We start from the raw sequence: 21,134 nt of genomic DNA on the forward strand, positions 1-21,134 counted from the left end.
TACGCAGTTGGCAGTTGCGGGGGTTTGTGTGGGTGGAGCATTTGATAACAAGATTGTTTTGTGCAGATGTGGTGCATCTTTTTCGTGGTTCCAACCAATCAGTTGACTTAACGCTCAGGAATATATCAAGGCACACCAATAGGAGCTGGCGACAGATGGCGTGGTTTTGCGGCCCAAGGAGACATCTGGCCCGACGGATGTATCGGCCTGAATGTTACGGAGGCCTATGTATCTGTACATGGGTACATGAACCCCTGTTTTCCAGACACCCTTCTCCGCAATGGCATAGAATTTGTGATTTGGCAGGTGCTATACGTTGTACGCTTGAAATAATCAACCAGGAGGGTAATTACAGTGCAGTGGATGAAAATTTATGTAAAGTTGAGCCAGTCAGATGGGTACTTATCCGAGAGACCGAAACCAAGAGCATGGCTTGTTACCAATCACAAAGGAAGAACGTCCTACGTTGGGTCTTCCTTCTTAAGAGGCGCAAAGTACGGAGACTTTGTACGGACCCCTGGGGTACTGTTATTTCAACTGTAATCCCCGAGTAGCAGTATCCCGCATAACCCCTCTCCGGTATCCCGGCAAGGCCTATACTATTTAGGATGGGTATGCCAAGGGATCCGAAATTATAGTGCATGCCCGTTATGCCTAAGGTCCCGGTACATTATAAGATTACGGACACGAAGATATTAGTATTATGAATTGACTAAGGCGTAGGCCTTAAGATTAATACGAACACCCCTTATATTAATCTATACTTACGAAATCGATTCCTTTACTAGAACCTCTAATCCTATCACTGTTATCCGAAGTAATTAAAATACTAGGACTACGGCCACTGCCTTTTATATCCGCGATCTCATGATATACCGGGACCTTGGGCATAACGGGCACAGACTATAATTTCGGATCCCTTGGCAAACCTATCCTAAATAGTATAGGCGTCGCCGGGATACCGAGCAGGGGCCATGCGGGATACCGCTACTCGTAACCCCCAACCCGGCCATGTACAGATGCGGGTCCCGGGGTTCATTTTAGCTAAAGGCGACACCACTGACCGAGACGAGAGACCTTCCAGATTCATGATAATTAATTACCGGTCATAATCCACCTCCACAAGCAAAACTGAGAACTTACCCTTTTCTCCTTTTTTCCCTCTTCCTCTTCCTCCTCCCCTCCTCTCCCCTCCCCCCTTTACTCCGTTTGCTTCATTCTGGCAACCGCACCCTCCCTTCCATACCGCGAGGCCACTATAGCCCACCGGCCAAGACGACACTCACTTCGAGGAAAGGGGAAGGATTTTTTTTGTTGCAAAGAGGCTTCCTGCTTTTCCCTACGCCTCGTCCTCGTCAGGAGGTGTTCCCATATCTCTGGAACACCGGCCACTGCCCCCAACGTCTTGCACCATCATCGAAACGGCACTCCGTCTGGGATAGAGCTTGCCAGAACCTAACGCGACGAGAACCCGACTGTCCGTTTGAAGAAACACGCGATCACGATGGACGCCAGCGCCAACGCAACTTTCACGTCCATCTTGGCGGGCACCAAGCTCGCCAATGTGAACATCCCACCCCATATTGACTCGGTGATCGAAGCCGTTACCAATGCCAGCTCATGGACCATCACCTTCACCATTTTGGCCATTCTGGTCGCCTATGATCAACGTGCGTCTCCCAGTCCTGTCGCGCTTTTTTTTTCTTTGGTGGTTTTTTTAGTCTTCGTTTTTTTGGGGGTGTTTGGGGCAGTCGCGCCCCCCCCTTTCTTTTCCCCTAAAGATAACGTGAATCTAACTCTTTTTTGTTCTGCAACACAGTTAGCTACATTTTCAACAAGGGTTCCATTGAGGGACCTTCTATGAAGATCCCCTTCATGGGTCCCTTCCTGTCCTCTGTGAACCCCAAGTTCCATGAATATCAGGCTAAGTGGGCCAGTGGCCCCCTGAGCTGTGTCTCGGTCTTCCATAAGTATGTGTCGCGTTCGTACCCGCTTGCGAATCGCCGTCCCGGACTGGTCTAACACTTTACTTCTTCCCCCTCCCAGGTTCGTCGTTATCGCCTCAACCCGCGACATTGCCCGAAAAATCTTCAACTCACCCGCTTACGTCCAACCTTGTGTTGTTGATGTCGCACCGAAGCTCCTTGGTCACGACAATTGGGTTTTCCTAGACGGCAAAGCACATGTCGACTTCCGCAAGGGTCTCAACGGCCTGTTCACCCGTTCGGCGCTGGCCTCCTACCTGCCCTCCCAGGAAGAGGTATACCGCGACTACTTCGCGCGGTTTCTCAAGGTCACCGAGGACGCTGGCGGCAAGCCCGTCCCGTTCATGACGCACTTGCGCGAGCTCATGTGCGCCGTCTCCCTCCGCACTTTTGTTGGCCATTATATCTCGGACGACGCAGTGGAGAAGATCGCAAACGACTACTACCTCATCACCGCTGCTCTCGAGCTTGTCAACTTCCCCATCATCATTCCGTTTACCCGGACTTGGTACGGAAAGAAGGCCGCCGACATGGTCCTGGCCGAGTTCTCCAAGTGCGCGGCCAAGAGCAAGGCCCGTATGGCCGCCGGCGGTGATGTGACCTGCATCATGGACGGCTGGGTGAAGTCGATCGTCGAGTCGCAAAGGTGGCGCGAGGCTGAGGCCAAGGGTCAAACGGAGGGCATGTTGAAGCCCACGCCGTACCTCCGCGACTTCGCCGACATTGAAATCGCCAAGACCATCTTTACGTTCCTGTTTGCTTCCCAGGACGCCACCAGCAGCGCCGCCACGTGGCTCTTCCAGATCATGGCTCAGCGTCCCGATGTTCTCGATCGCGTCCGGGAGGAGAATCTGAAGGTTCGGAATGGCGACATCAACGCTGAGCTGAACATGGATCAACTCGAGTCGCTCAAGTACACCCGTGCTGTTGTCCGCGAGCTGCTCCGTTACCGTCCTCCCGTCCTCATGGTCCCGTACAGGGCTAAGAAGGCGTTCCCTATTAGCGATACTTACACTGTGCCGAAGGGTATGTTCTGGATCATTAGGCTTGTCTGAAGTGGCTTGAAGAAATGTGAAATGTCTGACAAAAATGTTCAGGATCCATGATCATTCCTACGGTCTGGCCGGCGCTACGTGATCCCGAGGTGTACGAGAACCCCGATGACTTCGACCCGGAACGATACTACACCGGTGATGCCGAGGTGAAGGGCGCCAAGAACTTCCTCGTTTTCGGAACGGGCCCTCATTACTGCCTGGGCCAGCTGTATGCTCAGCTTAACCTGGCTCTGATGATCGGGAAGGCGTCTCTTCAGCTGAACTGGAAGCATCATGCCACACCGAGGTCTGAAGAGATCAAGGTGTTCGCCACCATTTTCCCCATGGTGAGTTGCGAAGATCCGTTGCAAGACTGCTGTCTTTTCCTTTCTGGCCTTCGGGAGCTAACACTGGAGTAGGACGATTGCCCTTTGACGATGGAGAAGCGGAAGTGGTAATTGTGCGGCTGAGAAGTTCCGAGGGCACCAAGTGATAGCGTTGTCCATCCGACACCAGTCACGGAATGCATCATGACTGGCTAGGCGTTCCAACCTCGTCATTACCCTCTAGATTGAGGAACACCCTTGTCGATATTGTCGCCGATGGTAGAGGAATTGCCAAACGCTGACATGTTTGGTCAGCGATGGACGATAGAACTAATGAGCCCTTTCATCATCGCGGAAGGCTCTACTGATTGTAATACTTCGTTTTTGGCATGTACATACTTGAAGATCTTTTCTTTTATTTCCTTTTTACAGTTCTAAGAGCATATTCCCTCGGCATGGCGGAATAAGTTTCGGTATTTGGCGCTCTCTCTTGTGAGATGCCTGAGGGTGGTGAGTGACCCTGCGCTTGGTAGGATAAGCTGGATGGGATAAAGCTGGGTCGGACAGGACACCCAGGTTAGAGTTGAATGAACTAGTCAAATCTCGAAGCATTCCCCGGATGCTATGCCGTGGTTTTGTACAGAATACCTTCATGATCTTGATTTATGTCGAGGCAATCAGATGACTGATGGTTAGGATTCGCGGTGGATGTCCGCAGTAGATGGCTTCTTTTTGCGCAAAATGCCATTCCCCGGAGTCTCCATCGAAGGAAGGATCGAATATCTTGCGAATATAATGCAGGTTTGGAGCCTCATGTTACGAGATTACTCTGTAATTACACATACATCAAATCTTGGGCATAGATGACTACGTAAGGTAGCTCAGCAGCTACGTCAGTAACATAAATGCAGTGATGGGGCGTGACGTATCTGTCTTGGTCTGCGGTCGTCATGATGCTGATGCTGTTAATAAGTAGAGCACCGGACAACTCAGCTCCGACGTCCGAGCTTGAAGCTCCCCGGACCCGCCTCAAGGTGCCCGGAGCCGAACAATTCAACAAACCCTATCTATCCATCATTCAACCTCCGCTCAGTTGCCATCGCACATCCAATACACCGTCTAGCTTCAGACACGACAACAAGCTCGATATGGCTTCCCGGAAGATCGCCAGCAGGGCCAGCAGGCTCATATGGACAACCCCGCGATGCGTTCCCTCGTCGCAACAACCGCTCGCGTTCTCGTCTCGTGCATACCTCGCGACCTGTCGCAGCACCTCTGCCCGGGCGCCCGCGATCCCGTCTACACGGGCGACCTTCCGACTGATTGTACCTGCAACACCAGTCAGGAGCGCGCGCACCACTTACTCGACCCAATCGTCGAGCGAAGCGGACCCGAAAGGCCATGAGATTTCGGAACGAGGGACTAAGATTTGGAGTTTTGAGCAGGTGCGTTGCGTACCGGGCCATTTATCTCAAAGATGGAACACATCATCGGCGCAGACCAGGTAGTTTAAGCGTCATACTGATTGATACCGGGGCATGGTTCCCGCTCCAGATCAATGAAATCACGAAGAACCCAGGCAAAGTCATCCTCGTCGGTATGTGTCCCCTCCTAGCATGCTGTGCATCATCATATGCGACCCCGTCTCTCCTCGCGAGCACTTCGTCTGCTCTCCACAATTCCTCTTAATTATTTGTCATTAAGCCACTTGTTGACATGGTCTTTCCGTTTCTTTTCTCCAGATACCCGCGAACCCGCCGAACTAGACAAGACAGGCCACATCCCCGGCGCCATTAACATTCCAATCGGAACGCGACCCGATAGTTTCTTTTTGCGGGAGGAGGACTTTGAGGACAGCTTCGGCTTCCCGCGGCCCCCCAAGGACGCCGAGGTCGTGTTCTACTGCAAAGCTGGCGTGAGGAGTCGAGCGGCTGCCGCCCTGGCGAAGGAGGCCGGGTGGACGAATGTTGGAGAGTACCCCGGAAGCTGGCTCGATTGGGAGGAGAAAGGAGGGCAGGCCCAGAAGTGACCGCCGCTCGTTTTTTCTATCGGAGCATGTGCTCGAACTTGACATGATAGGAGACAATATTGGACTGTAAAACAATGCGAAACGGGCTACCAATCTGACAACGGGGGAATCAAACGTCATTGACATTACTCCAACGTCGGGAGAGATCTCAAGACAACATGCAAATGGTGCATGGTCGGGATTTGGAATTCATTGGTGTATTGTACACTCGTCGTACATGATGGGATCTTGAGCAAAGCTGAGCGATCCACGCCCCTTCCTTCTTGCTTTCTCATTTTTATCACCGTCTCTTCTGATTCAGGCCAGCCCAACCCAGGCCCTGCCAAAAATAATCCAACTAAAGATATTCTCTAAGAGAAAACAAAAGACAAAAAAGAAGCCCGGATGCATCTCCTCAATCCCCACCAGAGCCACCGTCGGGATTGCTAGCCACTGGACTCCCGTGCGCGAAAAAGAGAATCTTGATGGTCAGCGACAGACCCATGTGGAGGGCGATGACGACCACGAGCAGAATCTTGCTCGTCTGGCGGTCAGTGGCGCTGAGGACAGGGTAAAGATTGCGCAACAGGAAGAAGACGGAAACGCCGAACCCGATGGCGACGAAGACCCAGTTGAGGATCGTGATGGGCGACCAGCTGATGAGGGCGACGGGCACCCAAATAAGATTGGCGTATCCGTAGAGAGCCCAGCACTCGAGCAGGTTGGCCGACTCGGAGCCAAAGTAGCGAAGGGCCAGGTACAGCACGATGGGGATGAAGAGGGTATAGCCGTAGATGAGTCCGGCAGCGCCTAGAGGGTGGGGGGAGTTATCACGTTAGAACAGTCTGTTTCTCAACCCACCACCCCCTGTTCAAGGGGCGAGATAGGGAAATGGGGGAGGCTGCGTACCGCTAAGCAGCTTAAAATCGTAGGCGAAGGGGTGATCCCCGGTTTGGGCGAGGTACTGGCTGATGGTACCGCCCAGAAACAGGATGAGAACGACAGTGGTGGCGATCCAAAACGGACCGTACAGGTCTGAGTTGCCTTCGAGGACGTCGAGGAAGTTGGCGCGCGGGTAGAGAGCGGCCCAGCAACGGGATAATACGGCAGAGGTATCGACGTCGAAGTATTGCGCGTAAAAGGATATGGTCCACAGCATGCGCTTGCCTGAGGATGTCGAGGCGGTCACTGGAGGGGGGAGGCCGGACGATGGGGCCTTGCGGGCGCCAGGTGTGGTATCGTTGAAGTTCGAGTTATGGAATTCGAGATCTTCCTGGAGATCAGTGTGGCCGAGATCGCCCTAGAAAGGTTCGGAAGATGCGTTGTTAGTTGACAAGTTGATGGGAGATCTAACAAGGGATAGTGAAAGGTGGGTGGCTCAAAGCAAGCCGTAACTAAAACTGACATCGTCGTCCACATCTACCACCGCATCATATCCTGAGCCCGACATTGTAACTTTGTCAGCAGGGATTGAATCAGGGTTGGTGGTTCTTGTTCGTAAAGCTGTGTTGTGATGTCCACTTCGTGACAACGACAAGGGAGCCTGGAGCTCGAAGCAAGGTGTCGTAATGATAATTAGTGGAAGCTGTTCCTGACAGGTTGGCGACCCACCACATCACGTGAGTAACGTGCTTCCCCATTCCCGCCTGTGGCGTCTTGGAATGCGTCCACTGCTTCGCAATGTACCTAGGTATCAATCACATACCTTACCTGAACAAGACGCGTTCCATTCACCATACCTACATTCAGAGCTCTCCATCTGGACTCTTAAATAACACATCCCTATAGAGAACCTTTTTATCAGGAGAAAGAGGATTACAGCTAGACATCAGATATCTAGCACAAGAACCAAGCATCTGAGTTGTCGTTACGGGAGTTGCGTCGAAGGTATCTCGATCAGGATGGTGTAAGCCAAGACGAGAACTGGTGATGAGGGCGCCCTGCGGTCAGGGTATGCGACAATGTGGCAGGAGGGCGACGAAATCGATCATCTTAGGGGTGAGGGACATGCCGCTCAGAACATCAAACAACTTCCATAAATTGAAATGAATTGGTCCCTATTCCTCGACTGAACTGGACATGCGCTGGTGATCATTGTTGTTGACCGAATTAGCAGAACAACTGGAACCAGGCCGGGAGGCGTGTCGGAGACCTCACATCGATTTCACTTGTTAGGTCAAGGTCTTCCCATTTGGCAAACCCCTGACTTGGAGGAACTGGGACTCGTAGGTGTGACATGGAGATACCCTGACCAGCGTGGCTACACTCACCGGAGCCACGGCATTGATAGAGCAAAGTGCGTAGCTATGGGTCCACGTAGGATTTACCGCTCATTATGGCAGTCACTGTGTGACCATCATCGAGACAAGGAATGATGCGGAAAGGGGCGAAGAGTCCAGTTATGTCCGATTGGCTCGCATACAGCAGAGTAGAAACATATGGGTCGCCGACGGTGTTCCCGGAGACTGAACTTCTCGTTGTCTCACAGAAAAACCAGTCTGGATAATATTGACAGCCAGAAGCACCGGTTCGATAGTCGATACATTGAGTCGTTTCCCACGCCGGCTTCCACGGCCGGCCATTTGACGGGCGTCTGATTCAGATCCGGATTTCAACACGTCATGGCTCTAGAGAACGCAGCATCCCATGTCATCGCACTGGGCCGAGGAGAAAGCAAAGAGCTTGAAAATCATGGCAACTTTTGCATCATCGAGAATCGCCTAAGAATCGCATGCAAACTACCACGCGTAGAAAGGGCTCCAGGATTATGCTCCCTGCCTCGCACCATCCCATCCCCCAACCAAATTGCCGATACCAGTCCCAGACGCCATATCCATGACATGCCAGCGCACCGAGGCGGCGTATCGTTTACTTGAGCTTCTTCTTGGGGCGAAGCTGGTTGGTGTGTCCGCAAGCGCGCTTACGGCAGTTGGTGGCACGGAGTGGGAGACGGGCCTGGAAAGAACAGCCAGTTAGATCTTGTTGTCGTTTTGAGGCCGGCGGCCCATCGAAAAGAGACGAGCGGAAAGCTTTCCCGGCGCATGTCATCGGTGTGAAAAAAAAAAAAAAACTAGACTTACGTAGCACTTGCGGCAAATTTGCTTGTCGCAGTTGAACTTGGAGGCAAGAGCCTTCAGCGAGGGCTCGATGATGCCACCACGGAGACGGAGGACGAGATGAAGAGTCGATTCCTTCGCGGGATGTCAGCGTCCATCACGGATCTTTCCCCTCCCTCCGCATCGTATTATCCCGTTGCTGGGCAAACAAGCGCTCCCCCAAACCCGAAACCGCATTTCCAACACATCTCCATCTTAGCCATCGCAAGGAATGTCAAAAGCCACCACTGACCTTCTGGATGTTGTAGTCGGACAGGGTCCGGCCGTCCTCGAGCTGCTTTCCGGCGAAGATCAGGCGCTGTTGATCGGGGGGGATGCCCTCCTTGTCCTGGATCTTGGACTTGACATTGTCGATGGTGTCGGAAGACTCCACCTCAAGGGTGATAGTCTTGCCCGTGAGGGTCTTCACGAAACTGAGATGCGAACCGCCATTAGCTACCCGTCATTCGTCCACAGATTGATGATTAAAGTCGGAGGGCCCGGAAAGACGTCGGCAAACGAGTCGGTCGGTCGGCGAGGAAGTACACTCACATCTGCACTGTAAAATTGTCAGCATGTTCATTATCTCGTCAAAAAAAAACAATAACTTCATCTCTTTAAAGTCCTGGCTGTACTCACTTTTGCCGGTTCTCGCGAAACTGCTGATGTTGCCGTGGGAGTTCTCTTCTTCCAGAACGTCGCAAGGTGAGTGGTGGGGGCTTGCTTCGGCTTGCAGTTGAGGGTGAAAAAGCAGAAAGCCCTAAAGGTCACGAGGCCACAGTGGGTCAAGGGCATGGTGGAACCCTACCCGGTCTGGTCGGTTCACATAAGCGGCCGAAAGTGTCCGCCCCTGTCTGGACTGAACCCTGTAGAAATCCCGGCCCCACACTCATCCCACGGTGCCGAGACCATACTGCACCGAGGTTTGGCTTTCATCTTCGATAGAGGCTCACGATGGCTTGACATGTTATAATAGGGGCAGAAATTGAAGCCCCCCCTTTGATTTCTTCTATATGGTAGACAGATACTGTGTGGTACATGTGTAAAAGGCCAAAAAGATGCAGCCTCGCTTCTAACCCCTTACAACCCCATCTCTGGTTATCTTCATTCTGTACCTTGTTCAATTGTCGGAATGTCTTGTTTTCGGTGCCTACGACGCCAGGCTCTGACGACAAGCTCCAACATGTTGACAGCCTTTAGGAGTGACTGGGATGAAAGCCCGACTAGTTGAGATGCAAGGTCATAGAATGCTCTCCCTGCTTCAGGGAGGTCTTCGAGGTTTCTGTAAGAAAAGTATCGTGAGGAGAAGTCTGCCTCATCGGACTCTTCCATATCAAAGCTGACGGCATTCTGCTGAACAGCACGAAGCCTCTGATCGATGGTGCCCTCCGTTTCTTCTGGCTCGGGTGGTTTAGGCCTGGTCTCAACCAGCGGGAACAGCTTAGCCAGGAAGAATTCTTCGTCTGCGTGTGCTCAAAGTTAATCAGATACCTATGCATAATACATGGCCGGCATAAGGGTCCGGCATACCTTTGCTGTCGATGTGGAGGGACATATGTGCGAAGTATTCATCAAGCTGCTCGGGAGTCATTGCTGTGATATCAGTTGTTGCCGCCCGGACATCGATACTCTCTCTTTCTTGCGCTCTGCCGATGGCGGGTGCCATGATTTCGAGCCACTTCTGCCAGTTAAGCCTGGGAATTCGCAAAAGGTCTCCTTCGGCTTCGAAAGGAACGTTCTCGAAGGGAAAACAATATTGTGTTGCAAAGACAATAACAGCTATGAGCAGGATCTCTGGGTGGTGTATGGCTCGAATCCGATTAGACTCAACTGGGAACGCATAGTTGAGGTTCATGATGGCCGGTATCCTTCGGGCCACGGAGACGATCTCGACTGGAGAGGACACATCAGCTTACGTTCTGCTGCTAGCAAGCTCGAAGTCCCCGGGACACTCACTCGGCAGGGCTAGTTCCCGGACGTATTGCAAGATCACGAGGACGTCGTTGACAGGTGGCATGACCAGTTCGTAGTTCTCGTGGTATGAAAGGGCAAGATTCATAACGGACGAATGTAGTTCCCCGTCCTCGAAGCTGGCCAAGTCCGCGGCTTGGAATAGCTTCTGGTATGTGGCAGGCATCCTATCCCACATCTCTTGTGGAAGTTGATGGTGCTAGGACGACGTGTCAGTACTTAGGCCCTCTCAATCCATGTAAAGAGTCGTCCCTCACCGCATTCTTGAAGATGATGTTTGACCCCTTCGCCCATCGCACAAAATCGCCGATCCTGGCAGGGATTCGCAACAGTAGGCATCCTAGGTAGCAGAGAGCCAGGGTATCCGTAAGCTTCGGGGTGGGCCACGATTCTCCGCTGTCTGGGCCCCAGCTTCGTGACCTCCGGCGATTGTGGGAAGGCCGAGGGCGCGTCTCGTCCTGAGCAGCGGCTTCCTGAGAGCTGAAGACAGATATGCTGGCCTCCGATGTGGAGTTGGGATGATCGACCGTCTCGAATGCCGTGCTTCCACGAAGGCGAAGATCCCAGAGATCTCGCACCACGGTCTCGAGCTCGGCCTTGTACCCCTTTGTTGTGACGAGCCAGTTGATCTGTTGCCTCAGGATCAACTGAAGACATTCTAAATAGAGGTCGCGTGCAGCAATGCCACCGAGCTTCTGCTTTTCCCGCTGTTTGGCTTGTTTCTGCTTGCGGGTGACTCGGCCAGTGTTGCCGTAGTCTTCATCGCCGAAATCGAATTGAATGATACCCTATGCTGGGTAAGCTCCTGGGCTGCCATGGAAGCTTGGGACTCAAGTATCCTACCTCGACCCGGTGTCCTCTTGCGCAATACCGATGCCCTTCATCCCAATACCATCGTCTTGAGCCACACCCGGTGCATCGCTCCCCCTTGGGGAACTTCTGCAAATGTCTAGGTCCCTCCAGATCCATCTAGCAAGTTGCAACTAGCTAATCAGTAGTCCAGGCCGTCACCCTGAAACAGAATGCGCAGCTCACAACGGCCAGCTTCAAGCCGGGGATTAGGGACGCTGTCTAGCGAACGCAGATGTCCTTGGATCGCTCGCGCTTCTTGCGTCCTCTAGAGGACTACGGGCCGGGAGGTCAAAATTTCAGCTGCCGGAACCATAGTTCAGGTGCGAGAGCATATAACTGCTCGCCAGCATTTAGAAACTGCTTGCAATCCAGCTAGGGTAAATCATCCCAGGATGTTCGGAAGATGTTACACTTAAACACAAGGTCGCGGAGGAAATATAATCCAGCAGACCGAGTTGTTAAGAGGTTGAACGCAGGTGGTAATCAGGGATGTAGGAAGAAGAAAAGCAGGTCAATACCACTAAAAGGAACGGGTTCAGGCATCAAAGATACCTACCGTTAACCATTCTAGCGGTGGAGAGGAAGTATCTAGCAGTAGGTAGGACATGTACACTGTAAGTACCCAGTACGGATACCCAGATCGGTGCGGAGCCCTTCAGGCCTTCAAAGTCTACCTCCTCTGCCTACCTTGAAATCTCCTCTTGGTGGCGAGGCCACATGCGACTCGGTCTACAACGACAATCCAGTCCCATGTTCACATTCACGGCGAAGAGTATCAGATAAAAAAGGGTGGTTGTTCAAGTGTTTGTCGTTTTATTGGACAAGTTTGTCGCCAAAGCGAAGCTCTCCCTCTATTTCGACCTATCGCAGTGCTAACGTGGGCCGTGATGGGTAGTTGGGAGGCAATGGGAAAACATAAGGAAATAGAAGTCGTTCATGCCATCTCATGGTATTGCCGAGTGCGCATAACCAGTATCATCAGTTCCTGTCCAGATAGAGCCCCCTCCCCCACCGTCCCCTTTTGCCCACGACTCGTGGGTACTCAGCAAACCGAGACATACCAGACGATATGCCAAAGTTCGTCCGACTCCGCCGACAACCGCAAAAATATAAGAGAGCTGCGTCGCAACAGCGCGTCTGCATTGGCGCGGAAAGGGTTATTCGTTTATTTCGGGGCCTCCTTGGCCTCAACAGCGGCCTCCTCACCCATGGCAGAGAGGATGATAACGTCTGTAATTTTTCCAATGTGAGCATTATGCTAGCGATGGGGGTTGTAAGCTGCGGAACAGGGCGACTTACTGGTGTCCTTCTCCTCAGCCTTGAAAAGGCGGTTGATCTTCTCGCCAACCTCGCCATCGGGAACGCGGACATCGTCCTTGGTGTCGCCATCATCGTTCATCAGGGACATGAAACCGTCGTCGGCAATATCAAGCTAGATGATGATATGTCAGGCACTGAAGAAAAACAAAACAAAAAGGAGGCATAATAATCTATAATTAAAAGAAAGAAGAAAAAGGAACAGGCCGTGGCTCAGCGAGGATTGGGCTACTTACGAGCTGATATTCCTTCCGGAAGACGTGAGGGACATCCATGTTGTGTGTAGAGGGAGAGAGATCTTCCAGCTTCTTGCCAGTGAAGATGTCAATGGCAATAAGATGGACCTTAGCATGACCGTGCTTGCCCGTCTTGGAGGTGGACATGTCGACGATCTTGCAAGGACGACCCTTAATCACGACGTGACCGTTCTTACGCAGGGCAGAGCACTGCATAGGAAAGGTAGTCGAGGCACCGGCATCGGCGGTGTCGAACTCGAGCTCGTGCTACGCAAATGCATCGCCATGGTCAGTAAGTGATCGTTTATGAGAACCAGGCCAAAATATGCGCGACAAATTCCAAAGTCGAGACGGTCGATTGAGGAGCGCAATACGGGCGATGTTTGAGACTAATAACGACGACGCAGAGGCGTTGTTGTGCGGTGCATAGCGGGGTGTTGTGCATGCGGGGTGGTCTTTCTGTCGCCAATCACCCCAGGCGCGCGAACAGAGTGTCTGCAAAAAAAAAAAAAACATCACAGGCTGGAGGGAGCAGGGATCGTCTACTCACAGCATTGTCGTTCTCGGCCATCTTGTCGGATTGACGAAGGGAAGATCTAAGAGTTGGAAGGAGAGATGCGACCGGACTCGAGAGCGGACTTGGACGGGGTGATGGCCTTTTGAAGGAGTTGGGAGAGGTGGGAAAAAGGAAGAAGACAGGAAGCGGGTGGAGGGGGAGGGGAAGCGAATGTCTCGAGGAGGGACAGAGTATATAATTTTTTTCCTCAGTTTGCTATTGGATTTCTCCTGCCCGCACTTCTTTCTCATTTTCACCAGGTCCTGCGCTGTGTGGTTTTCCCCGCCCGGGTTAACTCTCCACACCACAGGTACCTAGGTATCTACCTTAGGTACCTATCTAAGGTACCTAGGTACCTACAAAGTACTTCGTACGGAGTATATACGGATACCTTAGGTACCGATGGCTGGGTAGATCTTTCCGCCTACTGGTAGCAAATTCCGTGAAGGGCGGGGGGACTTTGTTGCCTGAGCCTGACAGAACAGCGACCGAGAGATTGTACCTGGATGGTCCTCGAGTCGAATGTAGAGCCAGCACTTCCAGAGGTGTTCGATGTTCCTAGCGCGGCCCAGAGGCACGTCTAGGTAGATTTACACGGCCAATGAAGAGATTCATACCAAAATGGTATCCGTACGGAAAACTGGTACGGAACACCCGGCCAGACCTGAATTATGCGAAGTGGCGAAGGAACTCTAAAATCAACAACTGATCATCAGCGCACGCCGCCACACTGATTACGTGATGTGCAAGTTGTTCAATTTTTACGTAGAAACAGTCATCTGTGGAAAGGCGAGAAAAAGGAGTTGGTGGAAGTTATGCTGATCAGGTTGCGGGTTGATTATTATTACGGATACAACTTGGATGATGCGGCCTTGCTTCCTGGGTACTCCGGACAGAGTAATTTACCTGTACGAAGAGCGGGATGGCTGTACAAAAGGTACCTGCTTCGTAAGTTACCACCTCGGTACCTTAGCTTGAGGCGCAGGTACGTACCTACGGAGATGCTTTACCCAATCAAAGCTGCCAATAATTACTTGCTATTGTCGGTAGCCTTGCATCGACCCTTGACCTTCCACGTTGTCTTTGGTTTCAATCCACAGCAATCTTATCAACGGGTATGATTGCGACCATGACATGCCGGGAACCAATTGTCATGGTGGTGTGATACTCTGTTTCTTGCTCTTCTGGTCCAACCACTTCCTTGCGCGAGTTTCACGATGTGGCTTGACAGGTTTGGCGGACAATCGCAGCCATCGCCGTCCCCTCCACCATCGCAACCTGCCAGCCGATCGTTCTCGCCTCTACCCAGAAGAACCTCGACTAGTTTCAGTCCTTATGTGACCTCACAACGACCAGCAAACACTCCCCGAGGGTCTAACATATCACTCGTATCTAACGACTCTTCCACCTCCCTCCTAGCTTCGTCTCGCCGAGCCAATGGTTCTACTTTAAAACAGTCCCACACACCATATTCTGGGCCGGATCCTGTCGAAATTCTATCAAAGGTGCTGGGTAGAGATGATTCACGGAACGGCAATACCACGAAGGAGGAGACCTCCATAACGACAAAGGATTTGGATCTTGACTGGGATTTTGGAGGCACATCCTTGCGAGATTTTGCCAGTACCGACGACGAGGAAGGCCCCGGCCCAACGCGGCGACAGACCGTCGAAGAGTGTATGTGTGATCTTCTTTGCTGGACTATGCATGCACAAGGTAGAGAGGGGCTCACAGTTTGGGTATAGACGAGAAAGACAAGTCCAAATTCGAAGATTTGCATCGCTCGATAACGGCATGCGATGGTGTCCTCGATTCCGTCGAGACGAACCTCACAGACTTCCGCAACGATCTTGCCGCGGTATCAGCCGACATCGAATTCCTCCAGTCAAGGTCGACAGCGCTCACAGTTCGACTAGAGAACCGCAAAGCTGTAGAGAAGGCTTTGGGCCCAGTTGTGGAGGAGCTGAGCCTACCCCCTGCGGTTGTGTCGAAGATTTCCGAAGGTCACATCGACGAATCATGGGTCAAAACGCTGGGAGAGATTGACAAGAGGGCAAACGCCTACAGCAATAGCGCGTCGAGTTCGCGGCAGAGCAAAGCCTCGGCTGACCTAGGCCCTTTGTTAGAAAGACTCGTCATGAAGGCCGTTGAAAGGATACGGGATTTCATTGTGGCCCAAATCAAGGCGCTCAGGTCTCCTCACATAAATGCCCAGATCATCCAGCAGCAGAACTTTCTTAGGTTCAAGGAGTTATACGCATTTCTGCACCGGCATCATGCCACTCTAGCCGGGGAGATCTGCCAGGCTTACATGAACACCATGAGATGGTACTATCTCAACCAGTTCACTCGATACGAGAAAGCGTTGCAACAACTCAAACTCCACATCCTGGATAAGAACGATGTGTTGGGGCATGATGATACGACGCGCAAGTCATCGGTTCTCTCCGTCTCCAAAGGACCTGGTCCACCCCACGATGCCTTCAACCTTGGACGCCGGATCGACCTTCTAAAAGTCAACAGCCAAGCGGCCATCTCCTCATATCTTGCGGAGGAGGACTCATCGACACACTATTTTGAAGTCCCATTCCGTAACTTCAACTTGGCACTCGTCGACAACGCCACTGCCGAGTACACGTTTCTAGCAGGATACTTTTCGCCGCCCCTCAGCATGGCCACCATTTCTCGGCATTTCAACTACATCTTTGAGCCAACCTTTGCCCTAGGACAAGCTCTCACGAAGACTCTGGCGGGAGACACCTACGATGCGCTGGGTCTTCTGCTCAGTATCCGCATCAACCAGCAGCTGGCCTTCCAGCTGCAGCGCCGAAAAGTACCCGCCATGGACGGATACATCAACGGCACGAGCATGCTCCTCTGGCCCCGGCTTCAGGTTGTCATGGACCACCACTGCGAGTCCGTTCGCCAGCAGACCAACGCTCTGCCCTCGCGTCCTGCCCGGTCCAGCGATCACGCCAAGTTTTCGGCCGCGCCCCATGTCATGACGCAGCGGTTCGGCCAGCTTCTACAGGGAGTTTTGGCCCTCAGCACCGATGCCGGCGACGACGAGCCCGTGGTGACCAGCCTACGTCGGTTGCAGTCTGAAATTGAGGCGTTCCTGACCCGGTATAGCCAGGCTTACGCCGGCGACAAGCGCAAGCGCGATCGCTTCTTGTACAATAACTACTCGCTCATCCTAACCATTATAAGTGACGTGAGTGGGAAGCTGGCGGCGGAGCTCCAGGAACAATTCGAGGTCCTCAAAACGGCTTTTCAAGAGGGGGCTTGAACCGGAAGCCACCTGATGTTCAATGAGGATGCTGTCGAAGTAAATCGGGGGTTGGTTCTTTTTGCAGGCGGGGCGTTCCGGGGCGGACTTTAATGCACGGCACACATTTGAAGTATGCCGTCTTATCTTTAACAAAGTGAATTTTGTTTTCCTGTTTTCTGCATTTAAAGATGCATGGGCATGGTTTCATGGTCTTGGGTCGAATAACACGATTGAAAGTGTCGAGGAATTGAAGATTTTACTCGACAGTCTGTTGTTCACGCGGTGATCTACGGCTTCTTTGTGTGATGGCTACATCGTGCGTTTAAAAGTCTAATTAAATCATAATTACCGCTCTAAAAGCTTCGAAAAGAAAGCGGACACTTTGGTGATCGGCCCAGATGTCCGGGGTAGATACACCGCAATGAGACCCACGACCACGGCGAGCCCAAGAGCGCCGGCGCTCTTGCGGTGTAGCCACATAGTTTTGACGATTCTCCTGCGCCTTTCCGCGGCCTGCAACTCCTTGAGCTGTCTCTCGAAATAAGCCTCCCCGTCCTCCATGGTCTGCTTCGCGCAGTCCTCGATAGACCGCGCCGTCTTCAAGCAGCTCGCAGTGGAGATGCGTCGCCAGGCGGGCAGGGATTCGGGAGGGAGGCGGCGGAAAAGCTGGGCGGTGTCGGCGATGAGCTTTTCGAGGTCCATTTTCTGGGGCACTTTGGAGAGGATCAGGTGGAGCATGGACGGGTCGTCGGGGTCCTGCTCGAAGAGCTCGTCGCGGCGGTTGAGGACGATCTGGGCGAACATGTAGATGCTGAAGACGGGCTCGTGGGAGAGGAGAACGTCGAAGAGGCGGGCGATGTCGCCGTACGCCTGGATGTCGTGGGCGTACATGGTCAACGTGCCGGCGAGGGCGTAGAAGGGCTCCGTGTCGGCGAGGTGGCGGCGTAGGGAGGGGTCAGCGGCGCCTAGGATGTCGGGGATGAGGCGGAGCTGGTTGACGGTGGGTTCGAGGGTGGTGAGCATGTAGTCGCGGATGCGGAGGGCGGAGAGGCGGGCGACCAGGCGCACACGATGGTTAGGGGAAGAGAGGACGAGGAGGAAGACCTGGCAAATGTCGTGGTACCCTTGAAAGTAACACAGGTAGGGGTAGCGACGAAGCACGTGGTTTATGAGTTCAGATAGCTCGCGTTTCCGTTCCTCGAGTTGGGCGTCGGAGTGGTCTGTTGGGTAGTAGATGAAGGCACGGTTGACGTCGAGCTGGACTTGATCCTCATCCCTATGCCGAGGCAACTCTTTCCATGAGGCCTCAGGGGCATCAGGACGCTCGTCCTCCCCCTGGTTATAGGAGACTCCTAGGAGAATAGGCCCTGTAGGTTGTATGAGTAAACGCTGCGAGGGCGACGGTCTTGATTATCCTGAGATGTACCTACATGCTTTTCTCCTCAGATCATCAGTGAGAAAGCCGCCTTCGGATTCAGCAAGCGATTGCAATGCGTTCACATCGCTCCGCGTACATGCTTCAACAATGGCGTCGGCTTTTTTGTGGTCTATCTCGGGCTGAGCATGATGAGACGGGAACTCGGCCTCATGAGACACTTGGTCGGCGCCAAACTCCATAGTGGCCCCTTGCGCTGAGTTGCTGTCGCATGCGAGTTTGATGTGTGATCATATGTGTGTTGACGCGCCTTAAACAACATACAAGAGCCCAATATGTTTGAAAGTAAGAAGAAATGTACACAGCATGAGATGGGGATCGAATGGCTGTTCACTAATAAGTGCTGGGGGTTAGATATACGTGCGTGTAATGATTCTGGAAGAGCAAAAGCCCTGGCAAGCCCATGAAAAGCAAGGAAGTGACTGAAGAAAAGGCAACATGGAATCTTGCTATAAATGAATGTGAGAGCCACCTGGCATAGACTTTTTGGGGGGGGAGTTAACTTCAGCCACAACAAAGAACGGGTTCTGCTGGACGAGGTTCCATCTATCATGGCTCTCTGTTGAATTGTCCTGGAAAAAGCGGTACGTACCTGTTCAAAAGTCGCAGATGTTTGTTAGAGCGCACTGACCAACAAATCGTGACTAGGCTTAGTCACCAAAGTAGGTGCGTCCGGAGTACTTCGTAATTACATTGGAGGATGCTTGACCTGTCGATCTGTAAGAGAAGTTCTACTTCGTACCAACCAATTTTTTGGGGCCCTCCTTTTTCAGATCGGTCAGAATAGACAGCGGGAGTTATTTTCACGAGGAAGCTGCATCATGCCTTTATTGCAGTACCAAGCACTCCTCCAAGTTGTGACATTCTCGGCTGCAAATATTAGTTACCTTAGCCAGCTCGGGATAGCTACAGTTTAGTTGACATTCGAGCTCGTGGTACCTAGAGGTATCCGGCATCAAGGCTACCTAAGGATCACCTTTGGCATGATGAAACAAACATATTACTCCGTAATATAGATTCGCATATCGCTACAAATAAATCATCCCTCAAACAGTGGCGGGAGATCTGCCTTGCAGTGATAATCCTTTCAAGCTGTTTACCTATTGCTATGGCCTCGAGGAGCAGCACAACAATCATGCACAACAATCATGCACAACAATCACCCGTTATCTGACCATAATTTCATCATGGAACATCGTATGCTCTGGTTACAGGTTATGCCAAGGTTATCTGATCATCAGAAAGACGGCTCACAGAAAAAACGGAGGCAACAAGAAATCAGAAGACAAAGGAAGTACTTCATATTTGCGTGTGTTTAGCGAAGCCACTGTTTGACAGATGTGACAGGTCATATCTGATAGATCTGCCGCCCGCTGTACTAATGCTTGTCGGGGATGCACAGCTGATGGGAACGGAGGCTTTGTGAAAGAGAGAATGAGCAAAAAAGACAAAGAAAAAAAAAGGGAGGGATTGGGCTAGGCAACAGTTTTTCGCTAATGTTCCTCGGAGTAAGACGACTTGACCAATGTGTCTGAAGGAACTACGAAGTACGGCTACGGCCAATCTTTCTGTTGGTGCCCAGGAGTAAGACAAAATATCCCTGCGAGTACGATCAATTCCATTGTCAAGCCTGTCGAATCCTGTCTCGGATGCGCATGTCAACTGCCCGCGGGACCAGCCATTTTAGATGGCACCCTGGACCTAGTTGAGTGCTCGTATGGATGTACGAATATGTGTATTTGCGTGCATATCCTCCCTAGATACCCTGGACGGTTCGGTGTAGGCCAGAACCAGCTCGATGCAGTGTTGGGCACAGAGAGCAAGTTGACAAGACGGGTTGAAGATGTGCTCAGTACCTACCGTGAGATGAGCGGTTAGGAAGGTTTTGCTTCGATGGGAGTAGATATGTCTCTGAGCAGATGTGATGTTCGTCACTGATCGATTCTGTCGCTCATCGAATATTGGTACGGGGTTTTCTTGTTCGCCCTTTGATATGCTCGCTCGTTGTCGAAATGTGTCCTTGCATGTCCCAACGGGGTTGGACAGTCGGAGATTTCGAGGCGATGTACCTCTGCCAAGTCGGTTTTACATTTCGTACCTACATGTTTCCTCGAAGGCGGGGGAAAGTACAGTACCCCACCAGAGATGGGAGATGTGCGAACTATCTCGTTACCCGAGGGCCCGCCATAATTACCGCGTTACTTCAGGTATCCGGCGTACCTTAAGGCAGGTTGCAACTCAGGTCTGGGACCTTAGGTAGTAGTCCCAAAGGCAGCACCCTAGGTAGGTATATGCTATTTTCCCTTTCCTTATAGCAGGGGTAGCATTTCCATTTGTTACCAGACGGACTACGGATACATATTGCGACCACTTTTCCTCCGGGTTGCATAAACCCGGGATGGGATAAGTACAGATCGGCGTTGACGATTTCAAACTTGAAATCGCAGGAGTTTGTACTCACACTCGCAGGGTACCTCATTCTTCCTGCCCGCCCCTCTGTCCCTTCCCGCCCCTCATCTTTCGACTACCTTATCCTCACCACACTATTACGTTCGTTGGTTCCGGGGGCAGTACTTTGAAGACTTCCAGGTCTACCTGACCTGTACGTAGTACGAACTATTTGGTACCACTACGACGGATACGGAGTAGGTACGGTTACTGCTTCCAGGTTCAGGTGCTCTGCTCAAGGCTTTCCACCTGTTTTACATGCATAACCCTTTAACCCCCCTTCTACCTTCTCCAGTGTTCCACCCAATTGTTGGTTGTAGGTACGGTACGGTACCTTACCTTACCCTTCTTCCTTCTACATTGAACCTGGTCTGCGGGAGCTCGCATCGTCTTTCACACCATTCACTGTCTCTCCCTGCCCATCTTTCCATCTTCATCCCCTTCTAGGCCCCCTCTCTCGAATACTCGTTCCCCACAGGACGTGTATGACGTGTATTTACCTTACATGATAATCTCCCAGACTGGAGCAGCACCACCTCGTACTATTTGTACAAGGGTTGAGCCGAGTGAGGGACAAATCCGGGCCACACTTCCCGCCCT

The 21,134-nt window shown here is 52.1% G+C and overlaps 9 protein-coding genes across 9 annotated transcripts; 3 read left to right on the top strand and 6 right to left on the bottom strand.

Moving 5' to 3' along the window:
* Positions 1 to 1,504: 1,504 nt before the first annotated feature.
* On the top strand, positions 1,505 to 3,477 carry SODALDRAFT_339994 (cytochrome P450 61; the record flags this gene model as incomplete). Its single annotated transcript, XM_028612908.1, has 5 exons — positions 1,505 to 1,670; positions 1,820 to 1,970; positions 2,047 to 3,011; positions 3,083 to 3,366; positions 3,439 to 3,477. The coding sequence occupies 5 exons, from the start codon at positions 1,505 to 1,507 to the stop codon at positions 3,475 to 3,477; spliced, it is 1,605 nt and encodes a 534-aa protein (XP_028466493.1).
* Positions 3,478 to 4,258: 781 nt separating this feature from the next.
* On the top strand, positions 4,259 to 5,712 carry SODALDRAFT_333307 (Rhodanese-like protein). Its single transcript, XM_028611932.1, has 3 exons — positions 4,259 to 4,790; positions 4,900 to 4,942; positions 5,088 to 5,712. The coding sequence occupies exons 1-3, from the start codon at positions 4,296 to 4,298 to the stop codon at positions 5,372 to 5,374; spliced, it is 825 nt and encodes a 274-aa protein (XP_028466494.1). The 5' UTR covers positions 4,259 to 4,295; the 3' UTR covers positions 5,375 to 5,712.
* Positions 5,524 to 6,803, bottom strand: SODALDRAFT_295593 (Yip1 domain-containing protein; the record flags this gene model as incomplete). The annotated part of the gene is made up of 3 exons (XM_028608783.1): positions 5,524 to 6,163; positions 6,263 to 6,653; positions 6,759 to 6,803. 3 exons carry the CDS (start codon positions 6,801 to 6,803, stop codon positions 5,769 to 5,771), a joined length of 831 nt encoding a protein of 276 aa, XP_028466495.1. The 3' UTR covers positions 5,524 to 5,768.
* Positions 6,804 to 8,061: 1,258 nt separating this feature from the next.
* SODALDRAFT_168444 (ubiquitin-domain-containing protein) lies at positions 8,062 to 9,178 on the bottom strand. Its single transcript, XM_028606989.1, has 4 exons — positions 9,088 to 9,178; positions 9,001 to 9,007; positions 8,702 to 8,882; positions 8,062 to 8,308 (listed from the first exon to the last, which is right to left on the bottom strand). Coding segments are annotated over exons 1-4 (276 nt in total). The 5' UTR covers positions 9,089 to 9,178; the 3' UTR covers positions 8,062 to 8,221.
* Positions 9,179 to 9,437: 259 nt separating this feature from the next.
* On the bottom strand, positions 9,438 to 11,749 carry SODALDRAFT_333311 (hypothetical protein). Its single transcript, XM_028611933.1, has 5 exons — positions 11,263 to 11,749; positions 10,677 to 11,207; positions 10,405 to 10,618; positions 9,979 to 10,341; positions 9,438 to 9,911 (listed from the first exon to the last, which is right to left on the bottom strand). The coding sequence occupies exons 1-5, from the start codon at positions 11,386 to 11,388 to the stop codon at positions 9,553 to 9,555; spliced, it is 1,593 nt and encodes a 530-aa protein (XP_028466497.1). The 5' UTR covers positions 11,389 to 11,749; the 3' UTR covers positions 9,438 to 9,552.
* A 310-nt stretch (positions 11,750 to 12,059) lies between these two features.
* Positions 12,060 to 13,582, bottom strand: SODALDRAFT_333314 (translation initiation factor eIF-5A). Its single transcript, XM_028611934.1, has 4 exons — positions 13,375 to 13,582; positions 12,825 to 13,091; positions 12,571 to 12,703; positions 12,060 to 12,501 (listed from the first exon to the last, which is right to left on the bottom strand). Exons 1-4 carry the CDS (start codon positions 13,393 to 13,395, stop codon positions 12,437 to 12,439), a joined length of 486 nt encoding a protein of 161 aa, XP_028466498.1. The 5' UTR covers positions 13,396 to 13,582; the 3' UTR covers positions 12,060 to 12,436.
* Positions 13,583 to 14,562: 980 nt separating this feature from the next.
* On the top strand, positions 14,563 to 16,996 carry SODALDRAFT_333316 (Sac2 family protein). The gene is made up of 2 exons (XM_028611935.1): positions 14,563 to 15,057; positions 15,126 to 16,996. Exons 1-2 carry the CDS (start codon positions 14,598 to 14,600, stop codon positions 16,667 to 16,669), a joined length of 2,004 nt encoding a protein of 667 aa, XP_028466499.1. The 5' UTR covers positions 14,563 to 14,597; the 3' UTR covers positions 16,670 to 16,996.
* Positions 16,931 to 18,633, bottom strand: SODALDRAFT_295608 (hypothetical protein). Its single transcript, XM_028608784.1, has 2 exons — positions 18,082 to 18,633; positions 16,931 to 18,018 (listed from the first exon to the last, which is right to left on the bottom strand). Exons 1-2 carry the CDS (start codon positions 18,266 to 18,268, stop codon positions 16,997 to 16,999), a joined length of 1,209 nt encoding a protein of 402 aa, XP_028466500.1. The 5' UTR covers positions 18,269 to 18,633; the 3' UTR covers positions 16,931 to 16,996.
* Positions 18,634 to 19,710: 1,077 nt separating this feature from the next.
* SODALDRAFT_359801 (hypothetical protein) lies at positions 19,711 to 20,565 on the bottom strand (the record flags this gene model as incomplete). Its single annotated transcript, XM_028614208.1, has 3 exons — positions 19,711 to 19,748; positions 19,814 to 20,157; positions 20,498 to 20,565. The coding sequence occupies 3 exons, from the start codon at positions 20,563 to 20,565 to the stop codon at positions 19,711 to 19,713; spliced, it is 450 nt and encodes a 149-aa protein (XP_028466501.1).
* Between the last annotated feature and the right edge of the window lie 569 nt (positions 20,566 to 21,134).

This window comes from Sodiomyces alkalinus (assembly GCF_003711515.1).
Source record: "Sodiomyces alkalinus F11 unplaced genomic scaffold SODALscaffold_5, whole genome shotgun sequence".
Classification (NCBI taxonomy): domain Eukaryota; kingdom Fungi; phylum Ascomycota; class Sordariomycetes; order Glomerellales; family Plectosphaerellaceae; genus Sodiomyces; species Sodiomyces alkalinus.

Excerpts from the sequence above, each read along its gene's own strand:
- SODALDRAFT_333316 (XM_028611935.1), top strand. The coding sequence starts at position 14,598 with ATGTGGCTTGACAGGTTTGGCGGACAATCGCAGCCATCGCCGTCCCCT. Across the intron at positions 15,058-15,125 it reads GCGACAGACCGTCGAAGAGT|ACGAGAAAGACAAGTCCAAA; the intron begins GTATGTGTGATC and ends GTTTGGGTATAG.
- SODALDRAFT_333307 (XM_028611932.1), top strand. The coding sequence starts at position 4,296 with ATGATGCTGATGCTGTTAATAAGTAGAGCACCGGACAACTCAGCTCCG. Across the intron at positions 4,791-4,899 it reads AGATTTGGAGTTTTGAGCAG|ATCAATGAAATCACGAAGAA; the intron begins GTGCGTTGCGTA and ends TTCCCGCTCCAG. Across the intron at positions 4,943-5,087 it reads AGGCAAAGTCATCCTCGTCG|ATACCCGCGAACCCGCCGAA; the intron begins GTATGTGTCCCC and ends TCTTTTCTCCAG.
- SODALDRAFT_295608 (XM_028608784.1), bottom strand. The coding sequence starts at position 18,268 with ATGGAGTTTGGCGCCGACCAAGTGTCTCATGAGGCCGAGTTCCCGTCT. Across the intron at positions 18,019-18,081 it reads TGATCTGAGGAGAAAAGCAT|GGCCTATTCTCCTAGGAGTC; the intron begins GTAGGTACATCT and ends TACAACCTACAG.
- SODALDRAFT_168444 (XM_028606989.1), bottom strand. Across the intron at positions 8,309-8,701 it reads CCGACTACAACATCCAGAAG|GCCCGTCTCCCACTCCGTGC; the intron begins GTCAGTGGTGGC and ends TGTTCTTTCCAG.
- SODALDRAFT_333311 (XM_028611933.1), bottom strand. The coding sequence starts at position 11,388 with ATGGATCTGGAGGGACCTAGACATTTGCAGAAGTTCCCCAAGGGGGAG. Across the intron at positions 10,619-10,676 it reads ACATCATCTTCAAGAATGCG|CACCATCAACTTCCACAAGA; the intron begins GTGAGGGACGAC and ends ACGTCGTCCTAG. Across the intron at positions 10,342-10,404 it reads CCGGGAACTAGCCCTGCCGA|TCGAGATCGTCTCCGTGGCC; the intron begins GTGAGTGTCCCG and ends TGTCCTCTCCAG.
- SODALDRAFT_333314 (XM_028611934.1), bottom strand. The coding sequence starts at position 13,395 with ATGGCCGAGAACGACAATGCT. Across the intron at positions 13,092-13,374 it reads TGGCCGAGAACGACAATGCT|CACGAGCTCGAGTTCGACAC; the intron begins GTGAGTAGACGA and ends GCATTTGCGTAG. Across the intron at positions 12,704-12,824 it reads TCCGGAAGGAATATCAGCTC|CTTGATATTGCCGACGACGG; the intron begins GTAAGTAGCCCA and ends ATCATCATCTAG.